Source organism: Prionailurus viverrinus, chromosome E3 (genome assembly GCF_022837055.1).
Source record: "Prionailurus viverrinus isolate Anna chromosome E3, UM_Priviv_1.0, whole genome shotgun sequence".
Lineage (NCBI taxonomy): Eukaryota > Metazoa > Chordata > Mammalia > Carnivora > Felidae > Prionailurus > Prionailurus viverrinus.
The window spans coordinates 35,528,261-35,542,984 of NC_062576.1; the positions used below are offsets into that span (position 1 = coordinate 35,528,261).

Sequence of the window (14,724 nt, forward strand, 5' to 3'; positions counted from 1 at the left end):
GACTGGTACTCACCATGGCACCAACGCTGTAGGTGGGGGCTGGAGCAAGTGTGTGGTGGTAGGGGTCGGCAGCATAAACTCGTCCGTAACTGAAAGGAAAATGCAGGTGAAGATTAATTCATTACATGCTATTACAGAGTCATGATAACAACCATCAAATACAAAAATACCAAGACAGTGCAGAGGGGCCCTACTCATTTTCAGAGAGAAGCCCGTCTGTGCCCAACACATTCTTCTGTCCATTTAACCTTGTGTGAGATAATATTCACTTTCTCTCATTGAACCATTTCTACACAGGTCAATCACAGGGCTACTGCGGAGACTGAGGCAGGCAGAGGAAACAACTTGAAGGACTGGTTTCAGGAAGCCCAGCACCCACAGAGGACATGTTACTCTCAAGAGAGACTTTTCTCCTAATTCAGCTGCTATCGATCAGGCGAGACAAGGTGGATCACAAAGGGTAAAGTGGCCTGGTCTGTGCAGTTAGGGGCAAACATCTTAGAAGAGGAAACAACAGAGGTACTGAAGAGGAGGATCCTTGAAGGGTGTGTAGGACCTTTCCACACCACACGAGAATTAGTCTGATTTGATTTCGATACTATCACCCCAAATCATCTACCTCATCAATCTCTGGTCAGGTTCTAAGAAGGGACACATTTCAGACCATGTTTCTTGATGATGTGATCTCATCTTTGAGTTTTTCTATACCTTTCTCCCACCCTCCTTCCTCTACTGCTATGCCTTCTAACACAGGCTTTGGAATATAAATGAAGACGAGAAGGATGCCTACTGTGTGTCAGGAACTGAACACAGCAACAAATCAGAAATTAAGATTCAGAGAGTTTAGGTTATTTGCTCGAAGTCATAAAGCCAAACAGAGTGAGGACTGATCCTTTAGTTTCTCAGGGCAACCTGGATGCTCGTTCCAAGGTGTCAAGAACTCCTACTTGAATGACCTTCTAAGTATCTTCTTTGAGACAGTGTGAACATTGGTCTTTTGGTAATGATCAAAGCTGAGGTGCAGGTTAAACTGGGTTAGGTTCCCTGGAAGCACAGTCTGAAATGGAGATTCTTGCCCACATGCCTTGTGGAGGAGTGCTTTCAAGAGGAGGACAGAGAGGTGAGCAGGTTGGAGCATGAGAACAAAGACGTAAGGATGTGGTCTGGAAACCAGCTTCTACCTGATGCTGCAGAGTTGATCCTGCTTGGGGGCAAGTGCCTTGGTTTTTAATGCCCATGTAAGGTAAGCATCATCTGTGGGCCTCCTTAAGGAATGGAGGGTAACTTCTGAGTTAAAATGACTCTTGGGCAGTGGGTAGGTCTCTGAAGGAGGCAGCAGCTGTGTGCTATTACCAACCAACACAGCAGCTGGAGGATGCACGTACTGGCCACTAAACGGGATCTGTGCCAATTATCAACAGCTTGTGACTCTTGGACTTTGCTTTAAGGAATGAAGGAACAAGGTAGGAATAAACGTCTGTATTATCAACCTTAAGCTCACCTCTCAACTTTTAAAGTCTCATTTGCATTTACTGTTATTCCTTTCCTTTCCAATCTCTTCCCCATTTTCCTTCCAGTCATCTTTCTCACGGTAGGTGGATAAGAATGTACTGGATGGGTCTCATTTAGTTGCTCACATCATGGAGCCTGGGACAATGGGAAGAAGCTGGGGTGAAGGACCTTTAACTCTTCAAATGAGAAAAAAAATTTTTTTTGATTATACCAAATTCTCATTACAAATGTCTTACTCTTAAACACACCCTGCCTGTTTCAAAGGGCACTGAGCTCACATGAGGCTTTCTGCTTCAACACTGTGGTCTCCTCATCTTCCAAAGCAGTGACAAGAACGGATGTTTCTTTTCTGAGGTGATTCTCTCAGGGAAAGTAACGGTCAACCCCCTCTTGCTTTTCATTTTTTGGAACACCCTTGATTGATTTGGCTCAATCAGGTGACCTTCAGTCAACAATGCTCTCTGTCTCTGGGAGGAAGAATGGAGGTAAGTCCAAGACAGAAGGTGTGTTAAAACCAGAAGAAGGATGACGTTTTTGAAGAAATCGTATATTCATGGAGATCCCTCATGAAAGCTGGGCCTCTGCCCACGTAAGTAGAAGTAGATGTGAACAGGGGTCAAAGGACATGATATATGACTGACGCTGTTTTCATTTTGTGAGAAGATAGTCTTTCATTGGTCTAGAGAAAAAAGGAACTGCTAATCGGATTATTTTAATGCACTTTCACCCAGGAAAGCTGGTTGTATGAACAGGACATAAAATGCAAAGATAAACTGAAAAGCCTTGCTCTGGCAAAGCATCATTTTGATGGGATTTCTTCAAGACGAGTGTGAAAATGCCCATTTACAGAAATTAATTTTTTTGTTTTAATTTGGGGAATGGTTTTACTGTGGCAAAAATTTCCTCTTTTGGGGAGATAATGTATCCACAGTCTGAATGTTTTCAATGAGAAGAGAACTCCCACCCTTGCCCTCCACATACTTTAATGGTAAATTCTTTTTTGACTATAACACTGGGCAGAGCTTCAACCTTTGTGGAAAACCCAAGGTAACAATTTGGCAGCATTCTCTTCCAACGCAGAAGAAAAATACAGCAGCACTGAACTATTCCTCGTAAATGAGCAGGCTCCTTTTCTCCTCAGGGTGACCTCTACCTTCAGAATCCGATGGTTTTATTATGATTAATAAATTTCATTTCCACAGAGGAAAAGGGACCATGTCAGCTCAAACTGAAAGCAAGGAGGCTTCTTTTCAAATGCTAATTTCTAAACACGCCCTTGTGTGACACTACAATTTAGACACAAGGTTATTAGGGAAGACGTGGACTTGAGCACTACTCTTGCAGCAGAAATACCAGGCACGTCAGCGACCTAATGTCCTCAGAGCTGGCTAAGCACAGCCCAAAGGAAAAATGGCAATTCCCAGGGACCTCAGTGGGAGTGATGAGAAAATGTCTTACAACCGCCATGTTACGACCAACCTGCACATATCCTCACCCTCCATGACACCCATCCCTGGCCAAAGTAGACAATGGTGCAATCAGGTCATGATGCTCTCTGTGTCCCCACAATGTATCCATCAGAAATTACAGATGAAATCTTCCATGTGTCCACTTTACTCCCTTCATGTTACCACCACCTTAACCTAACCCATCAGCGTTTCATCAGAAGCAAATCCACAACAGCCTTAAATCTTGTCTCTGTGGTTCTACTCTTGCCTCTTCAAACCACAAGCCATTTATATCTATAGCTAACAAATCTACTTCTATCATATTCTATCCATCCATCAGCCATCTAGTTAAATATAAATCTAAACACATCACTTCCCTGTTTAAAACCCTTCAACGGTTTATAAAACCCAAATTTGCATGTGTTGCCCTGCCCCTCTTTCAATCCTGTCTTTTCCTATCCACCCCTTGCTCACTGTGCTCCAGGCACATTGGCCTCATCACTGCTCCATGAACACATGCAAATTAATTCATTTCTTACCGTCTTGCCACTTGCCCACCCTTCATGTAACATAGCAAGTCTATAATAATTTTGTTTACTTACCTCTCTGATTATTTACCGCCCCCCCCCCCCCCAGGAATGTCAGCCCCATGAAGGTTGCGTCAAGTCTATTTTGTTTGCATTTTTGTCTCCAGCATGTGCCAAAGAACTGGCCACAGTGCAGGTGAACAAGGGGCCAAGCCAATGCCACTGCGTGACTAAAGGCAGCAAGAGGGAGGAGTAAACAGGAGAGAAGTATTGTGTCAGTAGCAAAGAGTCTTCCAGATAGGCTTTCTGAAGATACCAGGTCAGCTGCTCCCAAAGACATTCAAAACCCTTAAGACACTCAGAAGAAAAGTTTCTGGGGAGTCTGAAGATACAGAGTGTGTAATTTCACATCACCCCTGAGAGTTCACAGAACAGTGGCCAAGTTGCCATCAAGCTCATCAAAATCCTTCAGGGAAAAGCCAAACAAACAATGAAGTAAGAGATAACAGCTTTGCTGGTGACTTCACCACAGCTTGTAGCCATGCCATCATGAACCTACTTTTTTTGACCTTAGCATCAAGTGAAAAGCAGGAAGCCACCCATGGTGCTAGGGAGAGGAGAAGGCATGAGACAAGAAAGCCCAAGGTCAAGTTCTGCCTTTGCAATGTCCTTACTCAAAGACTAGGCAAATCGTTCTCCCTGAGCCTCATTTTCCTGTTCATAAAATGGTATTGTTGGGTTTGAGGCCTGCCTACTTCACAGATGAAGTGCATGAAAAGAAACCAGGTACATTTTAAAGCACTCTACAGATACAAGAGATTGTGATGCAGGGGATCAGAGTCCGAGTTCACCAAGCCAGGCTCTCTCTCCTGCCCAGATCTCGGGTCTGTAGAGGCAAGGGAAGGATTCTATTCTAATATGATCATGTGCAGCTCTAGCAATCAACCTACAGATACTTTTGGAGTTAAGCGCTACCTAATTTAGGAGTTACAGAGGTAGTTAAAACTGCTGCATTTGGGCATAAGGTTATGTTGGAGAAAAACAAGTAATGCTGCCCACTGAATGGGGAACTCAAACTGTGTAGGTTGAAGTGCTTTGCCAATTCTATTGAGAGATGCAAATATTACTTATTATTAACATCTGAATCTCATTGAAACAAGGGGGATGCTAATGAAATACAATAGAGCTGTGCTGGTACCACACCAGCATTCTAAGAGTGAACTGATTTTCTTACAGGGACATAGGAAGGACACTAATTAATTTCACTGCCTGTATTTTACTCTCTATCCCAGTTGAGAGCCTTTATACCCCTAGGACCTTTATTCTTCCTGGAGCATCACTTCTCCATGCCTTTGGTCCCAGAGATAGCTTGGGGAAACCCTGGGGAGCAGAAAGGTGAGTGAAGAACTCCCCCAGAGATGGAGTTCACAGTTGATGGACAGCCCAATTGCAGCAAGAAGGTGTGACAGAGAAGTGTTGCAAAGTATGCTTCCAAAAGAGTATGCATTCTGACCCCTGGGGTCTCTGCATTGCCGTTAGGGACTATAGTGTCCTCCTAATTATGTATCTAAGATATAGTCTACAAGGCATTAGGGAAAATGAACCCATGCAACACAGTATGCAAAGGGAGCACTACACCATAACCCTGTAGTTGTAACAGCCTGCCCTTTGGAAAGCAATGGTGTAGCTAAGGGATGTTCCTCTGCACTTTCCCGTGGAGGGTCAACTGAGGTCTGGACCCTTGCATGGCTCACCCCAGTCTGGGCATCTGAGGCAACAGGTGAGAAGAAAGACAGAAGTTAACCTGCACAAGAAGACGGATCCCCACCTACCCAGATGTTCATCCTGCTTCATCACTCTGCTTTCTTGAGCTTTTCCAAATGAAAACCAAAGGGCTTTTTGAAGAAAGCCCTTTGGTTTTCATTGTTGCTGGTGTAATTCAATCAGTTTTTTTCCTCCCATCCTGAGAGAAAGCATCTGGGATATGTGCTTCAGATCAGGCATTCTTTGCATTTGGGAAAATGCTCTGCTCTTGGCAATTCTCAGTGGCAAAAGGAGCCACACTCGATATCAGTCAGGAAGAGGAAGAAAAAGACTGATGGAAGGCATGTGGGTTTTGGAATCCCTCAGCTCTGCTCCAGCTATGGTTCCTTCCCTGATCCAACTGCAAATCAATCTATTTTCAAAAATAGAGTCTTATGGGCATTTATACTTTCCAACTCACCCATCCCATACTCATCACTAAAAAACATGCAGCAGAACACAGTAAGATCCCATGGTCCTACTGAAAGAGGTGAAAGACTGACAAATCCCTTAATGATTTTGGACTGCAGGATGTGATTGGTCCCCTTGGCTTGTGGGGTTTCTGTTAGCTAAGGATGCAGACAAAATTCCTCATTTCAAAAGATGAAAGAATGCAACCTAGAGTAAGGCGGTCACAGAACGCCCTTCCAATTCCTTCCTGATTTAAGGTAAATGGGCTCTCACTTTCATGTATATAAACACGTACCATGCAAGCCTTCCTTTCTCAAATCATAGAACCCCACAACTTATAGGCTGTGCAGTCTGGGCTGCCATAATGTGTACTGGTGTCAGAAGATATCTAGCTTTAGCCTAGACCATGACTTCCACATTTATAGACCATGGAGGGTGACCAAGCTTTATTCTAAAAACGTCTCAAGATACATGAGAGAGGAACTTAACCAGTCCCACAACTCAAAATATCCAAAAAATCACTTCAAATATAGCAAAACCTCCAAAAAAGGACATGAGTAGAAATGGAAGAAATTCTCCAAGTGAACAACACAGAGTTGTCTCAAGTGGACTCTGACATTTCCAAATCCTGTTGCCGCTCACTTCCTTACCCTGGATTTGAAATGGTTACCTTCACTAATCACTTAGTACAGTTTTCAGCCTCATGTTTTCTTTGCTCAGAACCAGTAAAGAAAGCATCTTATGGGCTCTCTAGCGTCTAAATGGGAAGCCACATGGTTTTCTCATCCAAACTGTGACACATCTGAACTGTGTCTACATAAGTATGCACATAAATCCAACACCTAGAACATCTGTGAGAAATAGATCATACCACCCATGGCAAATCAGATGGTATCACCCTTTCTGTACCCTGTCCATGCAATCAGAAACCTCTTCCAATTCTGAATCCCAACAGAACAGGTCTGAGATCGTAACCATGATTCTGGATTCATCAGAGCAGAGTAGCAGCCACTACCTGGGAGTGGAGAAGACACAGTAAATCCTGCTCTTGGCCAAAGACTCAGAGCCACACTCTCTTTAATGCGAAGCTCAAGGCCATCTTTCTCTTAAAAATGCTGTTTCACCTTCCTTGTGTCCTGACAGTTGCTCTACCAAAATCACTAAGAGTTTCCCATCATGCTTGGAAATCAACATGGTGCCCCAGATAGGGTTTAACCTACTGGGGGAACCACAAAGAGTAATCTCTGAAAGTTTATCTCCTCTCTGGGCCACTTCCTCCGTCTGGGAATGGAAATAATGGTCCATATCGACTGTCTAAGGCAATAGTGAGTTGAGATGAGGGTTACCAGTTAGTCAGCAACCAAATGGGTGTCAGTTATTGATGCTATCAAGATGGTTAGGATTACAGCTTTTGCCTTCTGTCTATTCCAGGTAGGGTCACAACACTAAAGTCCATGGCGTACATGTGTCAAAACTACCCCTGAAGTAAGCATCCGGAGGCCCCACACCCTATGTAAGCAGATCAAGGATTCTAAGAGGTTAACTAGCACGGCAAGAACAACTAGCACGCCCACGCACACACATTATATTCTCACTTGGAGGCAAAATGGAAACATAAAGTCAGGAAGCACTGCCAACATACAGATTATCTGTCACAATATTTTAATTCCAGGTGAGTATCCCTCACTTCTAAGAGGCCAGTTCCTGGGGCACACAAACCCTTTCAATATTCATTTGAGCAAAATGAATGAAAATATAGCTCTGGAATGGTATTGGCCAATAAAAATATAATGAGCCAAAGATGAGCCATTTTAAGTTTTATAGTGGCCACATTGAAAAAGTGAAAAGAAACAGATGCAGCTCATTTTTAGATGTTAATTAAAATATCACTTCAATGTGTAATCAACTTAAAGCTTATTAATGAAATATTTTACATAATTTTTGTACTACGGTTTCCAAATCTAGTATGTATTTCATACTTACAGCTCATCTCTGTTTTGACCCACCACATTTCAAGGGCTGTAGTTATTGGCCACCATGCTGCAAAACACAACTCTAGAAAAACCCATCCTATGTTTTCCTTACCATTGAGAGGGGAAAGGTTCCTGACTGATCAGTTCTAAGGTTCGAAGTGTGATCTGAGGGCTCCTCTATTAGAATTACCTGGCAGAACTTGAAAGTGCAGATTTTCAAGCTCCTTCTCCAGACCTATAAATCAGAATCTCTGGGGCAGAGGCATGGGAAGAGAAAAGGGATTCTGCATTTGTAATAAGGGTGATTTTCATGCAGTCTAACATTTGATAATTGCTGTTCTATTTTTTTTTTTTTTTAATTCAAATTCTGCACTGATATAGCAACTTCCTCAGTCAGGCCAATTCAGAGCTTTCTGGTTATCTTTAATGTTTATAAGTAAACTGATAGAGACATTTTATTTTTATAGGGTATTGTTGCCTGTAACAAGCTTTGAACTATGCCTAGTGCACAGCAAGCTCTCAATAAATGTTATAATTATTTTTACTAAGTTCCTGTGTTTATATGTTCCCCGAACACCCTGCACTCCCCTATTATAATACACATCACATTTTATTGGAAACAGACCAATTAACTACAAATCAATTTCCTGCATGACAACTTTGCTGAATAATCAAATAACCAAAATGCAGGAAAGACAATTAGATAAAGTTTGCTTAAGGATCAATTAGGGGAATGGCCAATTTGGAAACTTCTTCTCAATATTATCTGAAGCTGTGTGTGTGTGCGCGCGTGCCTGTGTGAGCATGTGCATGCACAAGTTGGGCAGGGATAGAAGGAAGGAAGGAAGGGATGATGCCACCCCATGTGCCCATGCACTTGCTTCTAGTAATTACTTAATACAGTACATAGCAGCCTGTTTACAGAGGATGGTTTTAATGGTGTTGGAAGATGACCATTTGGTCAAGGCTTTTTTGCAGACCTCCACCCTTACCTAGTGTCCAGTACTGACAAAGAACTGGGAGTGTATCCCCAGGTTGGCTTTCCATGCCTCTAAGATGGTACCTGGCCCAGTGGAGGCGGCAAGAGTTGCTACCGGATGGAGACCCAGCCTCCACCCGTACCCCATAACACACAAGCATTCACACACACTCTCTTGGGCAGGGGGCAGCTGGGAGCCAGGATCTGGCATCCAAAACAACTAGTTCCAAGTTTCTGGTAGTTTTCAGGAAATTATCCTGTTAGTTGACTCTTAGACACTGATTTTCAGCAAAAGAAAGATTTGGGGAGAAGTGACCTGGAACAGACATCTCTGGGAATACACAGAATGTTCCCTGACAAGGCAGCTGCTCCCTTCACTCTGTCCCTGCACCCAGACCAATCCCCTGTACATCAGACTATTCAACACACACCTGCTGATGAAGGGGATGGCCCAAGTCAAATAAACACCGAGCGGAGCAGCCATTTATAGAACCATCAAGTTCCCTTGAGCCCCCTCAACATGTTAACAACTATGTTCTCTCACAAATACTAGCTTTTTACGAGCAAGACAGGGCAGCTGGAAAACGTAGGAGAATTCCATCTGGAGGCAAAGGTCAATGTTCCAAGGTCAAAACACAAGAAACACGTGGGGGCAGTGTGGTCTAGTGGTAAGAACCTCATCATCAGAGGCATTCCATTGTGCTTTGTGACAGGTTACCAAGTTCTCTGGGCCTGAGCATTTTTTTTTTTCTTTTTTACCTCCAAAGTGAGGATGAGGGTGATTTCTACCTCACTGAGCTGGTGTAATAAATCATATGTTCATGTCTACACATGCACATACATGCACATGTAGGTATGTATGTATCCATATAATTTATCATGCTTGCTAGCACACAGAATTTGCTCAACGAACAACAGGAAGTGATCATTACACCCTGGAGAATTCAGCAAAGTCCATTTGAGGCACAGCTACTGCAGGGATTGAGGGCTCACTCATCATCAGTAGTGACAAAAAGCCTTAGCGCTTTATGGAAATACCTGGCTCACCCTCGGAACAAGAGGAAGAGGGTGGACATTTAACACAGACAATCTCATCGGCTTTTCATCTGCTGCCCTCTGCTACTTGTTCTCCTGTCAAAATGCAGCCCGAAGACTATCACTTTGGCTCTTCCTTCACCACGGTCCTAACCTAAGCCACTGTCACCCCTCCCTGGACTGCTGCAAAACACTCCCAACAGGCACCCTCTCTCCTCTTGCCATCCCGTAATCTGTTCCCCACAATGCAGTCTAACTCACCATTTAAACATTAAGGCGGATCACAGGTGACCCTTCAGTGCCTTCCTACCGCACTTAAATCTTGAACGGTTTCGTCTGATTCTCCTGAGCCCTGTTTGTCTTCCTGATTTTATCTCCAAAGCTGTTACTTGTCCTTATGCTGCACATCTTGCTGGGCCTGGCCACCTCTGGCATGTCTCACTCACATGGCCCTGATACATGCTGCCCATTCAGCCTGAAATGCTTACCGTTCCACAGTTACGTTCCTGGCTGCACCCTCACTAGATTCAGGTCCCCGTTCAAATGTCACCCTCTCAGATCTTCTGTGATCACTGAACCTAAGGTAGCATTTCATCCTATTTTCGGTCCACCCCTCTGCTCTTTGATTCATTAGAGCTGTTGTAGAACTTAACTTACATGCAAGAATATTCCATGCCTATCCATCTACATGTTGGGGGTGTGGTCTCCACTAGAAAGGGGGCAAGGAGGCTCTTTGAAGGAAGGGCTCCTCTTGGCTTATTTAATGCTATGTCCCAAGGGCTCATAACAGTTGCTGATACACAATGATGACTCAATACATATTAATTAAGTGAAATGAATTTCCAGCTGCTCGGCCAAAATAAGTAACTTGCTTTTTGACCTCCATTCTCGGGCAAGACCCATATTCTACGTCTACTACAATCACTAGCCGGTCCTGGGAAAGTTCTGATGAATCAGAGCGGCCGCTTCCAGCCTTGAGTCTAATAAGGGAAAACCATCTTGTCCCTTTTGCAGTCTCTTACAGGATCTGACTCATGAAAGGGTCTCATTGCTATAGAATGAGAAGCTGAGTGTCCAAGGTGGGGAGGCACTGTATGCTGAGGGTTCAGCGCTGTTGTCAAAAGGCCAGTCGCCAGTGTCACCCACATGGGTACTTATCTTTCAGGAGCAACCAAACCAAAACAACGAACACCATTGCTGGAGACAATGAGTAAGAAAATAAATGTAAATACAGTCTCACAAGCCACACATGCTAATGAGAAACGTTTCTTCTACGTGGCTAGCCAAAGCAGAACCAACATTTTGGCATCCTCTCCAAATGACCCAAGTAACAAACCGTCACGTTTCCTTTGGAAACAGGAAGAAACAACCCTTCAGTGCTGCCAGTACCGTCTGGCAATTTTCACCTCACCATCTCTACCCCGAGCCAGAGACAAACCCGGTCAGCTCTGCCCCAAGAGGCAGCTGTGCAAGAATAACACATCTTTATAAGAATTTCAGTTATAAAATCCACCAGGCCCTCAGAACTGAGGTTTTAAGCATCTTGTTGATTTCTTTCTTCATCTAAAAGGAGAGAAATTGGCTTGTGTCAAACGCTGAAATCCAGTAGATACCGGGATTCAAGAGACCTGCACTTTGGAGTGTTCTGCATGTGGGGATGGTTTTGTTGATTAGAATGGGGATGCCCTGGGTTTTCCCAGCATGGGGGAGGGGGCACATGAGGAGCTCCCCTCGGGGTCTTCATTGAAACCATGAGTACACAACCTCTGTAACCGACCGGTTCTGTTTTTCCATATTCACTTTATGAGGAGGGAGGACTGGCTAGGAGATAATTTGACATTTGATTGATACGGGTGTCTCCTTTTTCATGCTTGGTTCAGAATTCAGACTTCAAATGGGACCTTATGAAGCATGCAACATATTATTAATACGGCCATCAAAGCAACAGGGATATCTCTCTCAATTTGAAATCTGATCAATAGCAATTCATTAAGAATTTACTGAAGAGCCATCCTAAATCAGATAAGGTAAGGTGAACACACTCGGTCTACCCAGGCAAACTTTCATTATCTGCTGCCTCTTTCAGCAATAGTGTATGTGGCCCACTTGCTTACAAGGCAGGGTTTGTTAAGGCACGGGACGAAATCGATATCTACCTCTGAGGCTGTAACTTTGCAGTGTGTGATCTGTGATGTCAAAATATAACCTGAGACACACCGGAACATGCATGCATTTGAACAGGATACGTAGAGGCTGTGGAAGACAGCCTCTCCACACGTGACATCTGTTAGCAGTTTAAACCAACATCCCTTCCCCACCCCCAGTCGGTTACCCCTCCGGACGCATGCTCCTTTTTCAAGGTTTTGAAAATGTGAAATGTCTCTTGCATCCCAGGAACATTCCCCACCACGTCCAGCTACACAAGTATCCCACCCCCCCTTCTACTATTAAGTATTAGTTATGCGTTAGGGATGTCACCACCGCTCGCGGGGGGAAACAGATGTTGGAGGGTAGGGGTCGAGGAAGGAAAATAGAAGAGCCTTTATCCAAGGGGTTTGATAGAAATGGAGTAAGCTGTCACTTTAAAATATGAACATGCATACCTCATGAACTCCCAGGTTAAGACTTTCCGCCATTAAAAATATCAACACGGACTCTTATCAATGAAAGAAGCCTTGCCTTTTAGGACAGACGGGGCTAGGGACATGCTCCTAGCAATCTGCCCTTCCATTAATTTAGTTTCTTCTCACCAAAGACTGTAAGTAGGGAGGGAAGTGTTAGCAAGCAAGCTTGCATTTACTGCTCCATCGATAAAATGTGATTGGAGCAGATGAATGTCTATTTGCAAGGCTCTGTTTAATGTAGGCTTTGAAGGTCACGTCATACTCAACTACATGTTAATAAGCTGTACAGTACTCCCTTGTTGGCTAGAAGCCACATATTGGGAAGATCTCCTAGTAATTGTTTTGGTCGTAGTTTAGGCTTAAAAGCAAACGAAACCAAACAAAAAACAAAACAAAACAAAACAAAACAAAGAATCTGTTAGCACTCACCTATCTTGACATTTAATCAAGTAATTCCAAGCTAATGAAAATCCAAACATAACTCTTCTGAACCACATCAAAGCAGAAAGACAGGTGTGATTTTGATGGACACATCATGCAACTGTGCGATTTCCATTTGCCAATGCCCTGATTTCAAAAGCAGAAGACTTTGTCTCTCTAAATCCTGCTACTTGTAATAGGTTTTACAAGAAAGGAGACAGGGGATCTTTGATTCATAGAGTGAAGATCCCCTTCTTATGAGATGGAGATAATTGTATTCCCCAATGCCTCTAGCTATATGGAGTCAGTCTTTTAGGGTCTATGATATATAACCAGTCATTCAATACAGATCAGTATAATTCACATACACATCTGTGTGAACCCAGACAAAATATATCAAAAAACATACAAGTCACACATGTGCATCCCTAGTCTCCCCTTTCAGCATTTTAACATAAGTGTTTATACCGTAAGATTGCATTGTGGCTTCATCCAACACAGTCTTACTTTTCTAGATCATGTACTATTAAAACTGGAAATAAAGTACCCAAGTTAGTAAAACGCCTAGTGTCTTTTTAGACATCAGAGGCTCAAGGCTTCAGCTATACTCCAAAGATATATGGACTTTGTTGTTTTTTTTCAACTCAACTTTCTAGAGTGACCAATTGCAGCATGTGAAGGAAAAAAAAAAAAAGAAAGAAAGAATATTGAGACTTGGATGGATGCGTCAAGAAGTAGCAATGTTTGTTACCTGCAGAGGTGTTACAAGAAATTTCATCTGCTGCAACGAAGACGAACTGATTTCTGGAAGAGAAGATAAAATTCACAATACTGCTCGCTCAGGGAGAAATGTGCTCTCTGCCAACTGGGTAGATGTATTCAGATGCGGGGAGGGAGGGCGCTGTGTTCGAATGGATGTTGCAAGGGAAAGTGTTGATATGGCTAGGACTTGGGAGAGTTTAGAAGGATCATGAGCCAGGCATGCGGGGGGCCTCACCAGTGGAATCGGGGGTGATGTGAGAACGGGGGTGGGGTGTGTGTCTACACACTATTGCACTGACAGAGGAGTACTGAGTGTTACCAGGACGTCACACGAGGGTATGTTTCTAAGGCCGGGGCATTTCAAACTGCGCTTGGAATTTCTACACTAAATGCAAATTACATTTAAAGAAAATACAGACTGTCCATTAGGAAAAATGGGGTACTGCAGCTAGCTATGAAAAATCATAAAATTCCAGACTTTATTATTGTAGTATAATATCAAAAAAATTTTAAAGGAAAGAAAAAGAAATTGCTGTCATTTCAGAAGAGAATGGTTATATGGTCTCATGTTATAGATAATAATTTCCTCACCAAACTAGGCTGGCTACACAAAGAACGTAACAGAATTCCTCTATTGGAGTAAATCCCATCTCACCAAATTATTTTTAATGATGCAGTGTTTAAAAGAAAATTAAAATGGAAAATGCTATTTTACTTTGATTTAGTAAATCCAGGAAGATGATAAAACTCTCTTAAGATGTTCCAACTGTGGCATTTTCACAATGAAATGTGTTCTAATTCAGACACACTGTTTATTTCTCTAGAAATGAGAACGTCTGTGGGAGGCAGATTATAAAAATGCCCCAATGAGATTAGCTGGGATCTTAAATGCCTCAGAAGCAGTAGGATAGAGCCTTCTGGTTCTTGTTTGTTAGATTTTTCTGTAGTGTATGAATCATTAAGAAGCAAGATTAAATGCATTTTTGGGGTCTTTGATTGGTCTTCTTCAAATGTTTTAATGATTCCAAAAAGTACCTAGTGATTGAGCATTTCTTAAAACACCTTAAGAAAGTTTTACTTTTGCAAGAGGTACACTCTGAAATATAAATAGAGCTACCACTGGAAAATTCACTAGAATTTGGCATTCACTTGAAAATTCTAGCTATTTCCACACCAATGAAATCTAAACAAAATTATACATGCTCTGAAAATTGTATTTCTTATGTCTTT

At 42.8% G+C, this 14,724-nt stretch overlaps 1 protein-coding gene across 8 annotated transcripts in view; it reads right to left on the bottom strand.

Moving 5' to 3' along the window:
- Positions 1–14,724, bottom strand: part of RBFOX1 (RNA binding fox-1 homolog 1) — a 2,066,153-nt gene that overhangs the window by 2,055 nt on the left and 2,049,374 nt on the right. For 7 of the 8 annotated variants that reach the window (XM_047839429.1, XM_047839430.1, XM_047839428.1 and 4 more), the window contains one exon: positions 14–89. In XM_047839429.1, coding sequence (XP_047695385.1) covers positions 14–89 — 76 coding nt within the window. Of the gene's footprint in view, positions 1–13; positions 90–13,483; positions 13,537–14,724 lie in introns of all 8 variants that reach the window. The other variant, XM_047839427.1, reaches the window with a different exon arrangement.